The 22,974-nt window shown below is 41.1% G+C and overlaps 1 protein-coding gene across 1 annotated transcript in view; it reads left to right on the forward strand.

Moving 5' to 3' along the window:
• The window catches only part of LOC143025444 (uncharacterized), a gene marked incomplete in the record, with an annotated part of 110,280 nt that overhangs the window by 83,696 nt on the left and 3,610 nt on the right, over positions 1-22,974 (forward strand). The window contains 3 exon segments of the mRNA XM_076185115.1: positions 9,404-19,608; positions 19,715-20,295; positions 20,551-20,844. Of these exon segments, the coding sequence (XP_076041230.1) occupies positions 9,405-19,608; positions 19,715-20,295; positions 20,551-20,844 (11,079 nt within the window).

Consider the following 22,974-nt stretch of genomic DNA (forward strand, 5'->3'; position numbering starts at 1 on the left):
AAAGAGGTTTTCAGCCGTTTAGAATACTTCCTTGAATAAAACAAACGTTTAGATGCAATTGGTGTTGGGAAGAGTGAGTGTGTGTGGGGGGGGGAGTTGGGGGAAGGAGTGAGGAGTTGGGGGTAGGGTGAGGGTGAAGTTGTTGGGTTACCTTTACCCCTCCCCCCCCCAAAAAAAAAGAAGAAAAATCTCTCCTCTCCTTCCGCCAATACGTGTGGGACGGGGGGGGGGGTGATTTTTTTTTTTTTTTTTTGAGTGAAGTATCACTCCCACGGGCTTTGAGCCCGTCGTGAAAGGTGTAGGGGGTTAGAGAGCGGTTTGCCTTGACTGAATGAAATCGCCTGGCGGTTGATGGAACAAATGCATGAGGCGCACAAACACACACGCACACACACACACACACACACACACACACACACACACACACACACACACACACACACACACACACACACACACACACACACACACACACACACACACACACACACATACACACATACACACACACACACACACACACACACACACACACACACACACACACACACACACACACACACACACACACACACACACACACACACACAACAACAACAACAACAAATACTTTCTCCCACCTGGTGCTTCCCCACCACTTCACGCTAATAGACACAGCAAAAAAAAATTGCCCATTAGAGCGCTGTTTGTCCAATGTAATACTTTTCACATTGGACAAACGGGCAAAGAACTATCAACTAGAATTAAACAACATAAATATCTCTATTACTAAAAATCTGTGACCCGATCGTTTTTCCCAATCCGTCAGAACCCGGCAGAATGCGGACATGCTGACCCCTGTCCGAGAGTAAAGGTCTATTCGATTTTTTTGGCAGGGCCCGACGTGATATCAAGGGCACGTGTACATTCAACCTGTGAAAGATGCCTGAAACTTCAGCAGTAATGAAACGAAGAAACCGCCATTTTTGGAAATGGGTTACAGAAACGAAAAAAATAACAAAACAGCACCTGTCGAAAAATAAAAAGCAAGTTGTGTTTTTAAAACGAGAACATGCCGCTAAATTTCCAACGTTATATCAAACTTGCAAGGATTTCTCCATCAAGGAATCAATAAAGTCATTTCATCGTAAATTTTTGTTGTCTTATAAATAAAAGCGGTTTCGTGTCTGTCTGTCTTTCTGTCAGACTTTTTTTTCGATTCGATCGATCGACTAATTTCGATTTCGACGACTCAACCTTGAGCCGTGGACGATCATCGTTAGGCCATGGACGCTCATCGTTGAGTCATGGACGATCATCGTTGAGCCCTGAACGATCATCGTTTTGCAATGGACGATCATCGTTGAGCCGTGGACGATCATCGTTGAGTAAAGAACGATCATCGTTAAGCCATGGTGTCGAAGTTCTCGAAGCTGCCGAAGTTCTCGAAGGTGACGAAGTTCTCGAAGGTGCCGAAGTTCTCCAAGGTGTCGAGGTTCTCGAAGTTCTCGAAAGTGCCGAAATTGTCGAAGGTGCCGAAGTTCTCGAAGGTGCCGAAGTTCTCGAAGGTGCCAAAGTTCTCGAAGGCGCCGAAGTTCGCGAAGGCGCCGAAGTTCTCGAAGGCGCCGAAGTTCTCGAAGGCGCCGAAGTTCTCGAAGGCGCCAAAGTTGTCGAAGGTGCCGAAGTTCTCGAAGGTGCCGAAGTTCTCGAAGGTGCCGAAGTTCTCGAAGGTGTTGAAGTTCTCGAAGGTGCCGAAGTTCTCGAAGGTGCCGAAGTTCTCGAAGGTGCCAAAGCTCTCGAAGGTGCCGAAGTTCTCGAAAGTGCCGAAGTTCTCGAAGGTCTGGAAGGTCTCGAAGTTCTGGAAGGTCTCGAACTTCTGGAAGGTCTCGAAGATCTCGAAGTTCTTGGTGTTCGTATTTCTTCCGAGGTTGTAGAAAATTTCAAAAAGCACTATTACGCTGGCTACAAAATTTTTTGAGGTAATGGTGGAAGAGGACACAGGCAATACCAGTTGTACTATTTAGAGCGTAGGTTCAAGACATTTAAAAGAAAGTACCCCAATCGTGGTCAAGGTTGCACGTTGGACACAATGCCTCTGTCCGTTTCCAGGGGCGCCGAAACGGAGAAATGATAATTCGTATTTGGTCCTATACTTTTATTATGACAGAGACCAACAATTAAAGATTAGAACTGCCCGTGTAACACGAAAGCGAAGCGAGCGATCCGCGCAGCGGGTCTTGCCGAAGGCCAAGCACCCCTGGCGTAGCCAGGGCTGGCGTAAGCCAGGTGCTTGTAGTGTTAAAACTGCACAAGAATCCAATGCTCTATTTGTTCACATGAAAAATTTCAATCATTGTATTAATTGGACTAATCCCTCCGTTATTATTTCTTGTAATTCATTGTCAATAGTAACATAATAGAAAGTAGTGTTATAAAACATTCTGAAGTTTCTAATCTTAATATCAGTAATGACATTTATAAATTAGATCATTTTATCATTAACAAAATTGTAATCAGGTTGTAAGTGACCAAAATTGTGCTGCTCTCTAAGATTTCTTCTTCATTTGTGACTTTTTGTACTAAGATTTATTCTTCTTCATTTGTGACTTTTTGTAATATGCCAGTTCCTTTCCTAGTGAATAATCTTGTGACTTTTTGTACTTTGTCACTTCCTTTCCTAGTGTATAACTTTTAAACCTCTTTGTAACACCAACTTTTCTGTATTCCCCTGAAGACATGAATAACACGAAAGCGCTTGGGAATTACCATTTCCTCCCTATTTCCTTAGTGGTTACCAGGAAAATTTGGGGATCACGTGTAGTTTTAGTGATCTTTCTGCATATATATATATATATATATATATATATATATATATATATACACGTCTGTATATATATATATATATATATATATATATATTTTTTTTTTCTTGGAGTGACCTCTAATACAATTCTTGCAAAGCAACAATAACACATAAATACAACAGTTTTTGTCCGATGCCCGATCGAGACCTCATGGATGGTGGCGTGGGACGGAGCCTTATCTCCTGTAGATAATCAGTATTGTTTGAACAGCTGCTCACACAAGTCTGTGAGCACACGTGGTTGTTTCTTTGTAAATATAATGTTCGCTACTGATTGTTTGTTATGATCTTCAATATGATGATTGGTTTACAGTACAGGGTGTTACAAAATTATGTTTAGTAATCTCCATGAAAGTTTTATTTTGAGTATTGAAATCCGGAAGGTGTACGAAAAGTTTTGGTTGAGGCTGTACTCCGTTAACAGGCCCTGTGTCAGACACGACTGGTACATTTTTTTTCCCGATGGTAAGAATGGAATTCTGTATATTACAGTATAGTATTCGTAGGTCCATTACAACCACTAAATTTGATCCTCGGTTCTTTCACTCTGGCAGTGAGTCAAATCTATTGTGTTATTGCATTGACCCAGTCCATCTATATGATAAGTGATGGTGCACAAGTGTCTGCCTGTGCACACAACTCTGGACCTACGACACGTTAACCAAGTGTATCGTAAGCAAACATCAAGACCAATAGAATATTTCATTTACCGTGAGTGGCATATTCTCTCGTTATTTTTGCTCTTCCATTTCTTCCTTTTCCTCCTTTTCCCTCTTATCTTCTCCTCTTCTCTCTTTTTATTCTCCTTTTCTTTTTCCTCCTCCCTCCCTCCTTATTCATATCCATAGTCTTATACGTCGGGATCTACGAATAACAACAATAGCGGACGTACGATGTTGATCTTTGTATCCTGGAGTGGTAGAGCCATTGCGCTCATCGAAATGAAACCCTGTTTCTATCAACCACGGAACACAAAGCTGACCTTGACTAGAAGGCTGAATTTGTAGCCATTTTAGTTTGACACACACACACACACACACACACACACACACACACACACACACACACACACACACACACACACACACACACACACACACACACACACACACTTATATACACACATACGCAAACACACACACACACACACACACACACACACACACACACACACACACACACACACACACACACACACACACACACACACAGTGCCACCATAATATGCGAACAACAACGCCCTGCACATTATTCACTTAAATTACACTAGTTCTGATATTAGACATATGAGGCGTCTAGAATAGAAATGGGTAAATGGTACATCTCATTAGTGCGGAAATATGGTTCTTGATATTAAGAGGCAAAATGGCTTACGCATGACGCAAGCATTTTCCCATTTCTATTCTACACGCCTCAAACTGTATATTGTCAGTGTATCTCTGTTTCATTGTCAGATTATAAACACTTTATTATTAGTATTGTTACACACACACACACACACACACACACACACACACACACACACACACACACACACACACACACACACACACACACGGCCCGGTGGCGTATTGGTAAGGCACTGGCCTCACAAGCCGGAGAACCGGGGTTCGATTCCCCGGCCGGGCGGAGACAAGTTGGGTTTGTCTCCTTTCACGTGTAGCCCCTGTTCACCTAGCAGCGAGTAGGTACGGGACGTTAGTCAAGGAGTTGTGACCTTGCATTCCCGGTGTGTGGAGTGTGAGTGGTCTCAGACCTACCCAGAGATCTGCTAATAATGAGCTCTGAGCTCACTGCCGTAGGGTGGTGTCTGTCTGTCTCGATAAGAGGCTGCAGCAGATCCGAGGTGAACACACACACACACACACACACACACACACACACACACACACACACACACACACACACACACACACACACACACGTCGGTCGGGGTGGCAGCGAAGTCTGGACTCCGGTGATATCTTCAAATTTCGATGATCACAACGACAAGGAAGTACCTGTGTTGTATTAATAGGGAAGGGGAAAGCTCGTGGTGTAGTGGGAAGGTGAAGAAAAAGGAGAAGGGGAGTGATTACTGAGGAAAATGGAAGGAAATGAGGAAGGGGAAAATAGGGCCCAGGAAATCAGACGGCATGTCAGCAAAAGACGGCCTGGCGATAGTGGTGAAGTCGATGTGGAAAAAATTCGAAAGATAGATAAGAGCAGAGCAAAGGAAGGTGAAGATAACTATTTTCATGGATTTAATGAGGGAGGAAATGACAACCTCCCCCGACTAGTAAATCTAGAGGAGAAACTAAAAGAAATGAATGGAAATTGGGAAGCTAAGTTTAACCAAATAAAGTTGATTACTAAGAGAGTTGATAAACTGGAAGAACTAAAGAAGGAGAATCAAAACCTAACTAAAGAAATAGTAGAATTAAAAAGACAGTTAAGAGAAGTAAAGGATGAGAATGAAGAATTGAAGAGGAGTAATAAAGAGAATAAAGAGTCCATAGCAAAAGAGATAAGTGGTTGGAAAAAAGTACAAGAGAACAATAAAGTGGAATTTAGAGGTTTAATGGAATAGCAGATGAAAGAACAAACTATGGACACAGTTATTAAAGTAATGAGAGAGGAGGAGAATACAGTAAAAGACTTAGCGGAAAAAAAGAAATGTATAATTATATTAGGGATGAAAGAGAAGTATAATCTAAATAGGACTACAAGAATAAAGGAAGAAAAAGAAAAAGTGAATAAGATATTAAAAGTTGTTCAAGAAGATGAACCAGAAATAAGGAAAGAAATAGAAGAAATACATAGACTAGGGAAATACAATACAGATAAGACCAGACCAATTAAGGTTAGATTCAGGTCACAAACAACAGCAGAGAATATCTTAGCAAAAACAGGAAAACTAGCAGACAGTGATCAATATAAACAGGTATGGATAAAAAGAGAAATGAATAAAGAGGAAAGAGAGGAGGAAAAACAAAAAGACTAGAAGCTAAGAAAAAAAAAAACGAGAAAGAACAGAGTCAGAAAAAGAGAAATTCTATTGGAGAGTAGTGAATATGAAAGTGAGGAAATGGTTAAAAGCAGAGAAAAATAGAAGGGAAAAAGAAAACACGATGGAAGTAGCATAAAAATTAAAAGAATCTTACACAAATATAGATGGCTTAATAACAGGCTTGAACAAACTGAATGATAATCTGAAGGAAAAAGAACCAGACATAATGGGAATTGTAGAGACAAAACTGAAAGGTCCACTACCACCCAACAGTATAGGACATGGTGCATATAATTATTGGACTAGAAACAGAGAGGTAAAACAAAGGGGTGGAACTATGTTCCTGACTATAAAGGCTATAAATGTAAGGAATGTCACATATGGAAAGAATAGAGTAGAGATGATTATGATGGAAGTGGAGGACAGGGATGGGAAGAGCAGGAACACAAATGGCTTCGTGGGAAGAGAAGGAACACAAAAATATATTAGAAGACACAAGGATAACACTAGATAAGATTATGGAAGATGGAGGAAGAATAGTTATAATGGGTGAATTTAATTGTAAAGAAATCTGCTGGGTGGAGACAACCTATGGGGAAATGTACTACTTGATATGATTATAGAACATGCAATGACGCAATGGATACAAGAGAATACTAGGTAGGGAAATGAGGAAGAACCATTGGGACTGGACCTTATAATCACATCAGAACCCGAAATAGTGGATAAGATTGAATATAAGACTCCAATAAGTAAAAGTGACCACATATATGTTGAACTGGAACTAAATGAGGAAAAATACACACACAAAAAAAAAAACGAATAATATAGAAAGGGAAGATTGATGCATGAATTTTTTTTAATAGAATAAAAAAAATCTTTCAAAAAGCTGACTGGGAAAAAATACACAAAGAGGAAACAACAGTAGAAGATATATGGAATATTTTTACAAAAAAATTATAAATGAGTGGAAAAGTATGTTCCAAGACAAAAGCAAGAAAAAGAGTATATAAAGTGATGGTACAACAAAAGATGTAGGGAGTTAAAAGACCAAAGGGATAAATGAAATAATGAATCACTTGAGTAATCTTGATGTCAGAAAATCCCATGGTCCAAATGTAATGGCAAGCTGGATTTTAAGAGAATGCAGGAATGAACTAGCAGACAAAATACATAATCTGATAAACAGTTCATTGAAAGAAGAAAAAAATTCAGAAGATTGGAAAAGAACAAATATAGTACCAATATATAAAGGGGGAAACAAAGAAGACCCTACTAACTATAGACGGGTCTCTCTTACAAGTACGATAGCTAAAACTTGTGAAAGAATGATCAAAATTAGATGGGTAAGGCATTTGGAAAAAAAGTACTAAATCCAAGGCAATTTGGATTTAGACAATGACGTTCATGCGTCACAAACTTAATGTGTTTCTATTCAAGACTAATAGATGTAATACAAGAAGGAGATGGGTGGGCTGATTGTGCATTTCTAGATCGGAAAAAAGCTTTTAATAATGTGCCACATAAGAAGTTGCTTAAGAAATTAGAGACTGCAGGAGGAATACAGGACAAACTATTGAAGTGGATGGAAGACTTCTTGCATGAAAGAAAAATGAGACTGGTGATAAGAGACAAACACTCTAATTGGGATGAAGTGATAAGTGGTTCCACAAGGAACAGTTCTGGCCCCAATAATGTTTGCTATATATATTAATGATATTGATAAAGGAACTGAAAGTTATATGAGCTTCTTTGCGGATGATGCAAAATTGTTGAAAAAAGTGAACACTGAAGAAGATTGTGAGTCGCTACAGTGATCTCAATAATGTATGGGAATGGAGTAGGAAGTGGGAGATGGAATTCAATATCAAGAATTGTAATATAATGAAATTTGAAGAAACAAAAAAAGAATAGTGGGATCATATAAATTGGGAGAAGAAGAAATAAAAAAATAGAAAATGAGAAGGACATGGGAGTCATTATTATGAATAATATGTCCCCTGAGAAACATATAGGCAAAGTTTTTGGAGAAACTTATAATTCAATAAGAACAATCAAAGTGGCGTTTACATACCTGGACGAAGAAATGGTGAAGAAAATACTAGTCACTTTGATAAGGCCAAGATTGGAATATGCAGCGACGACGTGGTCACCAAGTACGAAAAAAGAAATGTATAATAAAACTTGATAGAATACAAAGAGCAATTACAAAATTAGCAACAACACTCTCAGAACTATTATATGAAGAGAGACTAGCAAAACTTGAGCTACAGACATTAGAGCAAAGAAGAGAGAGAGGAGACTTGATAACTATTTATAGAATCATGAAAGGCATAGAAACTATTGATAGAGATAAAATAAAATGGGATAGTAGAAATACAAGAGGACACGGAAAGAAAACCAAGAAAGACAGATATAGAAGAAACCTGAAAAAGAACAGCTTTCCCCACAGAGTAATAGACATTTGGAACAAGTTAGTTGAGAAAGTGGTGTGTGCAAAAACAATACATGAATTTAAAAACAGTATAGATAAAATGAGATATGAAGACGGGACATCACGAGCATAGCTCCCCTTTCCGTAAAATACAAATAGGTAAATAGAACTAGGTAAATACAACTAGGTAAATACACACACACACAATCGATGGCGCGGTTGGTAGAGTTCCAGATATCAGTAAGGCGGTACCGGCGGTACCTGGTTCGACTCCTGCCCAAGGCTGAAATTATTTCAGTATCGCTGTGCTTCGAGTCGTTACTTCAACTCTCGTGGGCGGGGAGTTCGGGATGTGTGTGCGTGTAAGGTCATAGCATTACCCATACATCGGTCATACGAGCTCTCTTCCGGGAGGGAAAATTGCTGTCGATCACGAGTCCAACACGTGATCCAAAGACCAATGTGAATCACACGCACACACACACACACACACACACACACACACACACACACACACACACACACACACACACACACACACACACACACACACACACACACACACACTATCAAACAGGGAAGGGTGTAAATAATAGGAATGAACAATAGAATATTATGGACATATTGAGGAATACACGGCCTAAAGGGATGTTCTCATCTGCCCCAATTATTATAAGTGATGTGGAGGTTACTTCTTCATATTTACCATATGAACAGTGAGGATAAATCCGCTCTAGCACTCAGGTCCTACTCTATAGGAACTATGCCTCGCCAATTTTTTTTTTTTTTTTTTTTTTTTTGAAGGGTGGAATTGGGTTAGACTCGGGATCCCCTATTATATAGGAAAAAGTTTTTTACAGTTATATAATCAGATGGTGCCTCTAATTCCTCCCCCCCCCAAAAAAAAAAAAAAAAATCGTTAACGAGATCCAACAGAGGCAACTCTTCAGTGAGCATTTCCGAAAGTAGTGACAAAACTTATCAGCATTGACTCTCTTCATCCCAGGATGAATACTCACCCATTTTGAATACCCGCACTTCATTTTCAGTTGAAAGAGTGGGCTGCCAGCATACCAAAGCCATTCTGACTTGTGATTACAATGATTTTTATATCTTTTCTTTTTATTTTCTATTTCAGTATGAACCGCGTTTCCGGGCGCAATGGTCCCGGAATCGATGCAAACTGGTACCTGCGTCAATTTACACCTAACGTGCCCTTCGTCAACCCTTCCGGCTGCTTTCCTTTGGCTGCCGCTTTCTCATTAGCCAGCAACTCATCGCTAAGTAGTCAACTCACTCTCCCTCCACCTTTCACCAACCAGCTCTCAGCTAATTCCACCGACCCTGTCCTGCAATGGCTTCAAACACAATCACCCGGCTCAGCCCTTAGATTCTGCCTCTCGTCACTCCAGCAGAACCTAATGTCTTCCGAGGGTGGAGATAGTTGTGGGAGGGAGAATCCCGCCATGCAGAACAACCTGAATTTCGAAAAGAATGATAAATCCTGTAGGAAGAAGCCGTCCTCCCGTGGGACATGGTCTGTGTTCCAGTGTAAATCGTGTAGCGAATTATTCATCTCCAAGAGCAGCTGGTTGAAGCATTGCTTCTACCACTGCAAGTATCATCTCACCTGTCAAGTTTGCCATTTGAAGTTTGCGACCAGACCAGAACTTTCGTTGCACGTGACAAGCATGAAACACTCAAAAATGTTTAGGTATAGCAAATGCACTGTAACACAGAGTGAATATGATCAACTTAGGCAAAAAGAAGACTCCGACAATAACCAGAGTCAAAAAGTAAATCAAATCAGTTCGAATCAGCATAGATCAGACGCAGAGAAAACAAATAATGTCCAACAACTAGAGAATGTAATGTGGAACACTGTTGATGAGGAACTATATGACCCGTTCATACAAGAAGATGATGTGGACTCTCCAGGACAAAACTGCACCTTACAAAAAACAAGCTCTGCAGATGAAAATTTAATGAATATGGACGAGTGGGGAACGGGGGTGGAGAAGAGAAAATGGGACGAGGAAAGGGGAGACAGTTCAGTTCCTAAAAAACTAAAAGAAAATGGTTGTGATAAAGTATATTCAAATTATAATAGACGTAACAGTGAGACTGCATTACAAGCTCCTGTGATAGATTGCAATCTTGGTTCGACATTTCTTGGTAGCAGTGTTCCTCCCGGTACAACTATGGAACACGTAGAAAATCCAGCAAATTGCTATCCTTCATGCACCACAGACATTAGTTGGCCCTCTACAGTGTCAAACAATGTAAGCATAGGACCAGCTTGGCACTGTAACACTCCGGAGATTGACAGAACAGGAGCATTGTTGGTCTCTTCTCAGCAACAACTCTATCCGAATACATCCGTGTGGTCAGCAGGAATGAAACCAGATGCCCCAGCAGAATCTTCCTGGCCTTTCCATACAGTGCCCGGAGATAACATGATACATCCTTGGCCACCTGTTTTGCCATCAAATGGCGACATGGATACCATGTGGTCTTCCAGTGCACCACACGTCCAACAATACCAACAAACTCAAGCTACTCCGTCCGATGCAACCATCAAGTGGCATCTTAGTCCATGGCAAGACTCCACGAATTATGAAAAGGAAAGTTCATCAGAAGATAAAGGGTATTCTAGGATATGTTCGTCATCAGAGAGCTCAGCAGATAAGATCCAGCCAAAGAGTAGAGTTCTTGATAATAGAAAACGTCATGATTCAAATGGAGATAACCAAAACAGTTATCCTTTCAAAAACCGTGGTCTTATTGAAATTACACTACCAGACTCAGTAACGGGTGCAACAAATCCTGAAAAGGCAGACACTAACAAGCCAGGAAGCTCTGATTCCTCTCACAAGGCTTCAATTTACGAGTACCAAAGACAACAATTCAGCGTAAATAATAACACCGATGAAATTTGTCGAGATCCAAGACTTCGAGTATCCTGCCAGAAAAAAACAACTAAAGATTTACCAAAAGTTTCTAAGGAGCAAGGTAATTCTAAAGACATTCATCGGGAACCAAAACGAACGGCTGGCTTAGAATGCAGTGCAAACAAAGACAGCCATGAAAACAGAAATCGCAGTGACGTCAGAGCATCGAAGAAGAATACGTCATTACTACTTGATAAGGACACGAACGCTAATGCCAGCAATCCGCCAAGAGAAAATATTTCATCCACTGACACTAGGAAAACGTTCGTTTTGTCAAAAAGACGAGGAAATCTTCGGGCTATGTTAGCCCAAGCCATCAATATGACAAAACCAAAATCTCCACCGGGTTCTGAGAAAGTCACGTTCCGTGAAGTTGGAATTAGGCGCAGTAAAATGTCCATCAATGACTGCGTGAGTCAAAAGGATGCAAATCGTGATAGGTCTGATGGTGACTCAGATAAGGTCTCATCCACGTCACAGGATCTAATGAAGGACACTGAAGAAGTTTATAACAACAGTGGCATCAGAGATTCCCAGAGCAAGTCATGTTTAGGTGTCTCAGTTAGTAACGCAGTTTTCAAGACTGAGGAAAGTATAGAATGCGTATCAGAATCGCAAAATATGGATTCTCTGAAACAAGACATTATTAATCAGAATAGATCAAAAATATCATTCAACATTAAGCATAGAAAAACTTTTTCATTAGCTAGGGCGGAATTCCCTCTTACTCAAGCAAGGAAATCCACAGACATATCCTCCGCAGAAGGTACCCACTGCAATGGAAACTTGAAAATGCCGAAGGAAGATGATTTAAGCGATAAAAGTGAAATGATGATACACAGGCAAAAATTGACTGATAAACTAACGGTGCTAGAGAAGAAACTCGCCGTTGAAAAAGAAATGGAAATAGAACAGAAGCTACCCAGCGATTGGTACTTCCCTAATTGTGAAAAACAAACTAATCAGCCACAGGGCGAAGATTTTAAGTACCGCGATGCACCCAAAACAAAACAAAGTGAAATGTCTTTGAGCCCAAGTAGACATAATCAAACCCGAAATCTTCCTCTGAGAACTTGGTACGTCGAAAGATCCTCGAACAAAGTTGACTCTCCATCCAAAAAGTGCGAGACTGGCACAGCAGATAGTGACAACGATGAAACACTTATGGTAAAAGAAAAGATGTTAATGTCACTTGCGGAAGTAAATAGTCTTGGCAGCCTCAGTCCCTACACAGACGAAGAGGACGACAAAGCACAAGACAGCAAACAAGATGATTCAAACCAGACATCGTATTACGTCCTTGGAAAACATTACAATAACAGGTCAAGAGTCAGGAACCTAGAAATGAGATACCAGTGTTATCTAGACAAGCTGAAATACATTGATTTATTTTTCAAAGATGAACCAGCATCATGCCCTTCACATACTTCAGAATCAGTAGTTTCGAAAGAGCAGGAAGAGAGTGAAGTTCTGGAAGTAGGTCAAAAAGACAGTAAAACTAATTTGCATGAAAATGAATGTAAATCAAACCAACCATGCAATACACAGCCTGCACTACCAAAAGAAAACCGATTGTTATCCATTCTAATGCAGGAACCTTTGAAATCCCTACCGTCGTCCTCTACAGGTAAACACGGTTCTCGAAACACAGTTAAACATAAGACCCAAGAAGAAGATGATGACTACACTCAGAAGAGAAATTTCTCCCACAATTCCCGCAAGAAGCGACACTCGACACAGGATGTGAGACAGAAACGTTTACGCTGCCAATCTTGTTGCCAGATCATCTCGCCTGTCGAAAGTAAAAAATCCAGAAGGCAAAGTTACCCATCGAGAAGAGAGTTGAACACAAGTTCGCTTCCATTATATCGACCGTCGCTGTCGATTAAAGAATCCACCCATAGGCGGAAAATGTCTCCCGATGATAACAGTTGTTACTCTTGTTCCTCTTCTACGGAGGAAATTAATTCTTCAAGGGAAGGTTCCCCGAAAAGGTGTGGTTCAAGTCCAATATTCGAAGACTGTGCAGTTACTGGGTCTCTGAATAAAAGTGCCTCGCTAAGAAACTGCTCCCCACCTGATCAGAAAGCACCCTTGAATAATCGACATCCGCAGAACTCACCTTCAAGACACAATTCTCCCCCAAGTCACAGATCACCTCCTCGACATGTATCGTTCACAAAAACGAGTTCAAACTCATGTTCCGGATCACTTTGCAAATGCTATTTAAGCTCAAAATACGACTGTCCTTCTCGGAACAGAATTTCGGGAAGCGTTTCTCCTCGATCCGAATCTCCAATGAGACAGGGTTCTCCCCATAGGTCACCATCTAGATGTAGCTTGTTGACGAGACACAGGTCTTCAAGTCAGCACAAGTTGCCTCCCAGGAGTATCTTACCAACGAGAGACAGATCTCCCTGTCGACACAGATCACTCTCGAGCTGTTCTTCCACTTCTCGACATGGTTCACCGCCTTCAAGGTACAGCTGGGCGTCTCGGCAGAGCGTAGACTCACAAAAATCGCTCTCATGTGCCAGAGAACCTCAGCATAAGTCGCCGATGAGGAGGAGTCATCGTTCTAGTCACAATGTTTTCTCCAAGCACAAGTCACTACGGAGGTCTAAATCAAACAAATCAAGAAAGAGTTGTAAATCTCCTCATTGGACACCCTCGAATAGACCATCACCTCCAAGGTATACTTTACCTGAACATTTTGATATTGCATCGAGATTCTCCCCTCTTCGACAGACTTCAGCCTCGAAACACAGCTCTTTACAACATCTTAGAGAGAGCACGATCTCACCCCCTCGGCAAAGAACATGTACATATAAAATGACGGGAAAAGGAGGATATTCCTCCAGTAGTCGCAGTAGAAGAAGCGAAAAACCTACTACTGACAGAGGCAAAGGGTGTCATCATCATCATCATCATCATCCTCCTCCTCAAAGGAGTATTGAATGCCACAGTCCTTCAGAAGATTTTAAAAACAGGTTTAAGGGTAAATCACAAACTGATATTGAAAATAGTTCAACAAAATCTTTGACCAAAGTTTTAAAATCCATTCAAGGTACGAGAGACAACAATGATACGAGCTTCGATGCTGTGAATTTGGACTGGCCTATCACTGAAGGAGAGAATTACTTAGACAAAATTATTTGTTCGGAGAGAAACAGAAATAAGTCTAAATGCAGATATCATTCAAAATATGCACACCCTGACCATTGTAATAGAGAAGAGGACTCTTTGCCAAAATGTACGTCAGAAACAGGAATGCAGAATGCCAACACATTTACGAATGGACTGTTAATTTCATCGAAAAGAAAGGAAACTTTAAAGAAATGTTCCAAACAGACTACTTTGGGAGAAGAGGATCTTGTACATGCTGAAAGTCTCCCAATATCTTCTGAAACAAAGAATATTGTTGATATAAGACATGATACACATCTATCAAATAATGAGTTGAAAATGTCCACTACCAAGGATAAAGATTTTTCTTTACTTGATGATAGTAGCTCAGCCAAACAACTAAAAGAAGTGGAATGTGTGGCTGAAGAAGGAATGCCATGCGAAGGAAGGCGATGTATAGATATACAAGGTGAAGATTTAGAAATAACAACTGGAAAAGAAGGGTGCCCCATCATTGAATATGCAGAGGTCTCATGTTCGAATGAGGAGTACGAAACGACAAACAAATCAACAAAAATTGACATAGGTGACCATAAAAATATCAAGTCTGATCCAAGAGATATGCTAATGACCGTCAAAGCTATGGATGTAAAGAAGCACATCTGTTGTGAAATAAAAGAAGAGGCACTAATGAAGTCAATGAACTTTAGGGATCTTGAGCAAAAAGATGCGGTATGTTCCGTTGACAAGACTAACGAACATTCAAAAAGTCTGAACGCCAACATGTCATTCAGCCGCGTTCAAAAGCGCAATAAGGTGCTTGAGATTGATTCGAAGAAATTGAAAAAAGGCCGCAAAAGGTGTCATGCGTGTTATGAGTGCAAAACTGAAAAATCCCATCTAGGTCAGAACGCCAGGAAGTTTTTAAATACGGAAGAGTGCTATTCGAACCCGACGGCACATGATGTCGCTGAATTTGACCAGGTTTCCATGTCTACTTTGGAAATAGCTGCTGCTGATAGCTCTACAAATCCAAAAGAGAAGTCTCGCGTGACCAAGTTTTATGAGGAGCTATTTTATCTCGCAGACAGTTCCGAAGGCTTTGAGAAAGAAAGTAAGTTCTTCTCACCAGAAATCTACAGTCGTGAGGAGGAAAAGGAGGGGAATGAAGATGCATCGATATACAAAGTTGACGCATTGCCCTATGATAAGGTTGATTCATTGGAGTGTAAAGAAAATGAAAGTTCAGTGTGGGACAAAGAAAATTACAGCTCGGTGATGCGCAAAAGGGGAAAATCGACGGGAGACAAAGTTAATGAATTCTTGCATTCCCAGCAGATTAACGAGTCCATGGCAATAAAAGCAGTTGATTATTGGGCAGAACATAAAAGTGACTACGCAAAAACAAAAATAGTTTATGAAAAGGTGAGACCTAGAAAAGCTGGGGGATCCAAAGGTGATAAATCAGCGATGCCCATCGAGTTTTATGATTTGACAGAACGTGATGGAAATGATGTATCAATGAGACACAAAGAGATTTGTGACACTACAAAACAGGAGAAAGTCGATAATTCAACGGAATATGAAGAAGGTGAGTTGGTAGAAGATGAAGTGGATGAAGACTTACAAAAGCCCGTGGAGCATAATGGACAGATGGGACAAGAAGAGGTTGGTAAACAGAAAAGGCACAGAGAAAATAATGAGTTGTCAGGACAAGAGGAATCTGATGAACTAAAGAAAATCGAAGATGAATTGAGAAGACTCGATGAAGATGGCGAATCAATGGAAGAAGGCGAGTTGATGGAACATGAAGCGGGTGAAGAATTACACAAGCCCAAAGAGTATGATGGACTGGCGAGACAAGAAGAAATTGGTAAGCAGAAAAGACCCAGAGAAAGTAATGAGTTGTCAGGACAAGAGGAAGCGGATGAACTAAAAATCGAAGATAAATCAAGAAGGATCGATGAAGTTGATGAATCAACAGAATACGAAGAAGGCGAGTTGGTGGAACATGAAGTGGGTGAAGAATTACACAAGCCCAATGAGTATGATGGTCTGATGGAACAAGAGGAAGTGTTGTCAGGGCAAGAGGAAACGGATGAACTAAAAATCGAAGAGAAATCGAGAAGGATCGATGAAGTTGATGGATCAATGGAATATAAAAAAGGTGAATTGATGGAACGTGAAGTGGGTGAAGAATTACACAAACCCAAAGAGTATGATGGACTAACGGGACAAGAGGGGGCAGGTAAACGGAAAAGACCCGGAGAAAATAATGAGATGTCTGGACAAGAGGAAGCTAATAAACTAAAAATTGAAGATGAATCGAGAAGGATTGATGAAGTTGATGGATCAACGGGACATGAAGAAGGTGAGTTGGCTAAACGTGAAGCGGGTGAAGAATTACACAAATCCAAAAAGCATAATGAACTGACGGGACTAGAGGAGGCTGGTAAACAAAAGAGGTCGAGAGAAAATAATAAGTTGTCAAGACAAGAGGAAGGTGAACTAAAGGAAATCGAAGATAAATTGAAAAGCATCGAGGAAGGTGAGGAATCATTAAGATCCGAGAGTGATGAATTGGCGAAGGAAGAAGAACTTTATGAGCCAATGAAATTTGAAAACCTAGATAAATCTATAGGACACGGGGAAATTAAGAGATCGACGATTACCACAGAAGATGATAAATTGATGGCACAAGATGAAATTAGTGAATCGCTGAAGTCCCTTAAAGTTGACCAATCTCTTCATTTTCTGAAACGAAATGATCAGTCACCGAGACTCAACATAGATTCAGTTGGATCTGTAGATGATGATAGATCAATGGAAGTAAAAAGGGTTTTCGCACATGAAGTTAAATCAGCAATAAATAAAAAGATAAAAAAGTCAGTAAATGATAGAGTTGATTATGACACCATGAGTCTCATTGTTTGTCAAGAGGAAATTGTGCCCACGCCACTTAGATTTGGTGATTCGATAGTGGATGGGGGCGAGTTGATAGATCAGGATCATAAAGACTCGACAAGTGATGCACCCGATAAATCAGCAAGTGACAAAGGTGAGAATTCAATACAATATGATATCGAGGAATCAGATGATCACAAACCTCATACCTCGACAAGACAACACGGCAATGATCAATTGAGGGGCCATAAAATCGAAGAATTCATAGAACATGATGGGGAATCGAAAGATGACTTCGTCGATGGTTTAGTGGATGACAAAGACATTGTCTTGACAGGACATTACGAAAATGATCATTTGAATGATCACAAAATTGAGGATTCAGTAGAATATGTTGAAGACGCGAAAAAACATATTGTTAAGGATTCAGTAGACCACGAAAATGATCATCCAATAGGCCAACAAGAAAACGGTGATGCGAAAGATCATGAAGTTCATGACGCAATAGGACATGACATTGAGGAATTGACAGAACAAGAAGTTGGTAAATTGACAGATCATGAAGTTAGAAATCTGATAGAAGTCAAAATTGATGACTCGGTAGGTCAGGAACAAATTAGGGAGTCGGTAGATCAAGAAGTCGAGGCCTCAGTGAGACTCAAAGTACAAGATTCAAGAAGATTCAGAGAAGTTGAGGAACCGTTAGGTTACGAAGTTGATAACCCCATGCGACTCGAAGAAGCTTGGGATTCGACAGGTCACGAAATTGACCCAGTAGGTATCCAAGATGATGAGCCTACGAGACGTGAGGAAACTGAAGCGAAAACTCACAAAGTTTATGAATCTGCTGGAGTTTCAGAAAATCATCAGTTGGTTAGACATGGGAATATTGAATCAACAGCTTCTAAAGTTGATGAGGTGACGGAAAGCGAAGTCGATCCATGTATGGAACACAATGAAGTTGGTCACTTGCTAGTGCACGGAGCTGACGCATCGGCGGGATACAAGGAAGCTAACCAAGTGGCGGAATGTGAAGTTGAAGCATCAATAGAACATAAGGGAGTTAATGAAATGGCAGTACACGTAGATGATGCATCGACAGTACACGGTGAAGTTACACTGTCAGAATGCAAACTTCACGCACCAATGGAATACGAGTCAGTGGAACGCAAAGATGAGACATCAAAGGAGCAAAAGAAAACAGACAAGTTGACAGACCAAGATATTAAGAAAGTTGACGCATCAACAGAACATGAAAATTTTTATGAACACGAAGGTGATACCATTTTAGGACCCTTGAAAGCTGACAACTGGACTGAACACAAAGATGAAGTATTGTCGGAACACGAGAACTTAAACGACTTAATGGAATATGAAGTTGACACACCAGAGGGGCACAATGCAGCCAGCGAATCAACTGAACTCAAAAGTGACCAGTATGTGGAATGCGAGGAAGTCGACAGATTAACGAAACGAGACTTAGGTATGCCAGCTAAGTTTGAGAATGTTAATGAATTGGTCAGGCATGAACCTGGAGGATTGACGGAACATGACGAAGATGATAAATCGACAAAACACCAAGATGACACACCGATGGTATACAATGAAACTGATAGGTTGTCAGACCACGAAAATGACACATCAACCAAGTCCAGATTAGTTGATATATTAGCAGAGCAAGAAAATGACCAACCGAGAGAACATACAACAACTGACAAAATGATGGGGCGAGAAGAAATTGTCGATTTAAGAGAACTTAAAACTGATAGTCACGAAACCCCATCTCCCCAGTTTGAATCACCGAGGACCAGCGTGCGGGAGGACCAAACAAATTTGCGAAATCTCACAGGACTCCCAGAGGTGTTTGAGACCCGAACTAGATTCGATTCCAAAAAACAAATCAAAAGAGGAAGAACCTATAAAACTATGGAGCCTTTCTCCATCCCTTTCGATTCAGAAAACATTGATCTCAGAGATATTTCGAGGGAATGCGAGCCCCAACAGATAGCAAATCTATCTACAAATTCAAGGGATGGTGGTTCACTGAATGTCGAAGAAAAGACCACACATGAGGCTTTGTTACAGTTGGAGAGGGATGCTGGAACTGAGAATAAGGAAGTGGAGACTTCGTTTGAAAGAAATAGTGACAACACGTCGTCAGAGTTATGTAACGGTTACAACGATGTAAACGATAACAGTTATGACCATCAGGGCTTCACATATCCAAGTGATTATGAGAGTGATAAAAGTCTGCCGTGTCTTGAAACCCTGCCAAGTGTTTCATTCATGGAACCATCCAAAGCGGGAACACCCAGGTCTACCAGAAGGCGCTCATATCTTAATAAGGAAGAATTCTACGAAGGTAAGTTTGTCCGGATGATGTCAACACTGTCGTCAATATATAAAAGGACTAAATATATACGATTATGTATCTATTTATTTACCATCCTTACTTTTTATATGCACAGGGTCCGAGGAAAATCAAAACTTCGAATCTCGCGGGGGGAAGCCTCAGCAGGTCAGCGACAGAGATCAAGGAAGATACCAACAGACGCGACGAAGAAAGGGTGGTTCAAGAGGCACTTCAAGAAAATCATCCTACACGAAAAAGAAAATCAAAGATTCTGACAGTTACATCCCTTCTAGAAATCCTCCGAGCCAATCAAGTGTAAAGACAAGGTCTTCTTCAACAGTCCAGGGAAGGTATGCCCTTCGTTCCACATCCAGATATAAGAGCTTGTATGGAAGATACAGCCCCCAGACCCCTGATGATCTTCAAGGTGACCTCCAGAATGAGAAGAAACAGATGTATCAGGAGGCATACCCAAAACCATTGCTCCAGTCAGAAGATGGAGAAGACAAAGAGAATACCGGAAGCCAAAAGTCTGAGGATCTTCAAGACCCTCAAGCTCCACGAGATCCTCTAAATTCTCAGGACCGTTTGGGTGAAACTCTGGAAAATCCTCGCCAAAGTGTGGTTGATCCTCCAACGAAAACAAGTGAAAGTGTCCATATGGTATCTGAGATAGACAACGTCACCAAAGAAAAGGTAATTGATTTCATAATTTCATTTATCCTGCCCCCTGAAAAATATGCGTGTATGTGTGTGTGTGTGTGTGTGTGTGTGTGTGTGTGTGTGTGTGTGTGTGTGTGTGTGTGTGTGTGTGTGTGTGTGTGTGTGTGTGTGTGTGTGTGTGTGTGTGTTATTATATCTATGTTAATACGCTCCAAGTTCCCCATTATATCTTATTTTCTCTTTTCTCGGTACTTCGCCTGTTGCTACCACCATGCGCTCGGATAACAGGGAATCCCCACAGTCACTGTCTGCATTACATCACGAGTTCGAAACCACTGTCCAGCCTGCGGAACTGGCCTCATCCTCGACAGCCACACCTCTGTCTCCTTAAGCACGGGTAACCTGAGGGTGAAGTGTCCGAAGTGCTTTCTGGCCATCATCATGCGGGGTGTGTTCTTCCAGAAGCTCTGTCAGCTGAAGGATCCTCCTCCGGGTCCTTACTGTAAAACCAAGATCCTTTCGCCCAGTGCCGCCAATCCCAGGAGGAAACAGCACGTCATAAACAGAGTCTACGACCATAAGGTGAGAGGAACCCTTGTGATACAGACAAAGTCATCATATCAAGACAACAGGGCAGGACACGTAGTAATGGATATATCTGTCTATATAACAAAGGTTTTCCCCCTTACAAAGGAAGTAACCAAGTCAAAAGACAAGTACCCGCTCCCACCCATTTCAATCTCACCCACCACCCTCTCCTCCCTCTCATCTTAGTTCTTCATGGATGATGGGTCATTCCTGTATCCCGCCCACTGCCCTGGGTCAGAAGCAATGCAGCAAGACACAACATATCCACAGCAAAGCCGCTTCATTTAATTGAGGCCCCCCCCCCTACCTCTCCGTCCCTTCATGCAGAAAAAAATAAGACGGGGAGAGATCCCTTCGGGCTGCGTCAAAATATCATTCATACATAACCACTTCCTAACACCCCCATCCCCCATCCACTCACTTCCATGCATCACAGTATCATCTATATACAGTCAATCTCCACTCATCCCTATCCCCTACCTTCTCCCTTCCTCGTTCAGTAGACATTCCCCTCTTGCTCAACATCCCTTTCATCCCATCCATCCATCTCATCCTCGGTCGTCCCCTCAAGTTCATTCTCTCCACCTTTGCCTTCCACACCTCTTTTACTAATCTTTCTTCATTCACTCTTTCTATGTGTCCAAACTATTGCAATACTCTTTCATCAGCCCTGTCTACCTTCTTTTCTATCCCAGCTCTCCTCCTCACCTCCTCATTTTTCGCTCTATTCAACCTTATAGCCCCTACCATGCTTCTCAGACATTTCATCACAAACACATTTAATCTTTTCTTCTCAGCCTCTCTTAAATTCCAAGTCTCTGCACCATACAGTGCCGTCAGTATAATCACCCCTTCATATAGTCTCCTCTTTGCATCTATTCTCAAATGCCTATTTTTCATGACTTTTTAATCCCCTGAAGCATTTACTTGCTTCTCTCAGATTAGAATTCACTTCCACCTCCATTCCTCCCTCTCCTGCCACATGTGATCCCAAATACCTAAAGCTATTCACTTCCTCCAGCCTCTCTTCTTTAAGACTTACTTACGTCTCACTGCCATACTCTCTCCTTATACTTCTCGTCACCTTACGTTTACCCACATTTACCTTTAACTTACTCCTGTCGCATACCTTCCCAAAATCCGTCACTAACTCCCTTAATGCCTCCTCTGACCCTGCCACAAGCGCAGGCAGTCACACCTTTACCTCAAACCACTCGCTTTCCCCATTTCTAATTTTAACACAGAACTATTCTTGTAAAAACTCTTGACTACTCTTAACAGCTTTCCCCCAAATCCCATATATCCGCAATACCCCCCATAGTGGGTTTCTGTCTACCATGTTATAAGCCTTTTCCAAACCCATAAAGGCCTAAGAAACACCCTTACCTTTTCCTAAAGCTTTCTCACATATCTGTCTTACCACAAAAATCTGATCCACGCAACCCCTACCTTCCCTAAACCCACACTGCTCCTTATCAATTACTCCCTCTGTCCCTCTCTTAACTTCTCAATTAAAACCCTCTCATATGCCTTCCAAACTACACTCAACAAGCTGATCCCTCTGAAACTACTACACTTACATTTGTTCCCTTTTCCCTTACCTACTTCCATCACTTTCAAAGTAGTTTGCACCTCATTTCTTCTTATTTCTCTTTTATTTTCATTTCCCATCACCGTCATTTAAAATACTTTACTCATCTTTCCCCTACCACCTTCTCTTCTGTTATTATCTGTCCATCTGCGCCTTTTACTTTTTCTTCTCTACCTGACCCACCTCCCCTACCTCTCATATCTTCCTTCTAGAACATATTTTTATTATTTCAAAAATGTTCCGTTATACTCTTCCCCCATTTCACATCTGCTCCAGTTTTTGCCTCCTTTATTTCTTATTTTGTTTCCCTTCTTTTTTCTTTGTACCTCTCATATGTTTCTCTCGTTCTACTTTGGAACCAGTCCCTGAATACTTTCTTCTTCTCTTCTACTATCTTCTTCACTTCATCTTCCCACCATTCATTACCCTTTCTTCCATTCCTTCCCATCCTCCTTGCTCCACACACCATCTTTGCACACTTTGTCACTCCCTCCCACAATTGAGTAGTTAACGAATGTAATCGACTTAGTGGC

This window comes from Oratosquilla oratoria, chromosome 5 (genome assembly GCF_046742065.1).
Source record: "Oratosquilla oratoria isolate Oo_2021 chromosome 5, ASM4674206v1, whole genome shotgun sequence".
NCBI lineage: Eukaryota > Metazoa > Arthropoda > Malacostraca > Stomatopoda > Squillidae > Oratosquilla > Oratosquilla oratoria.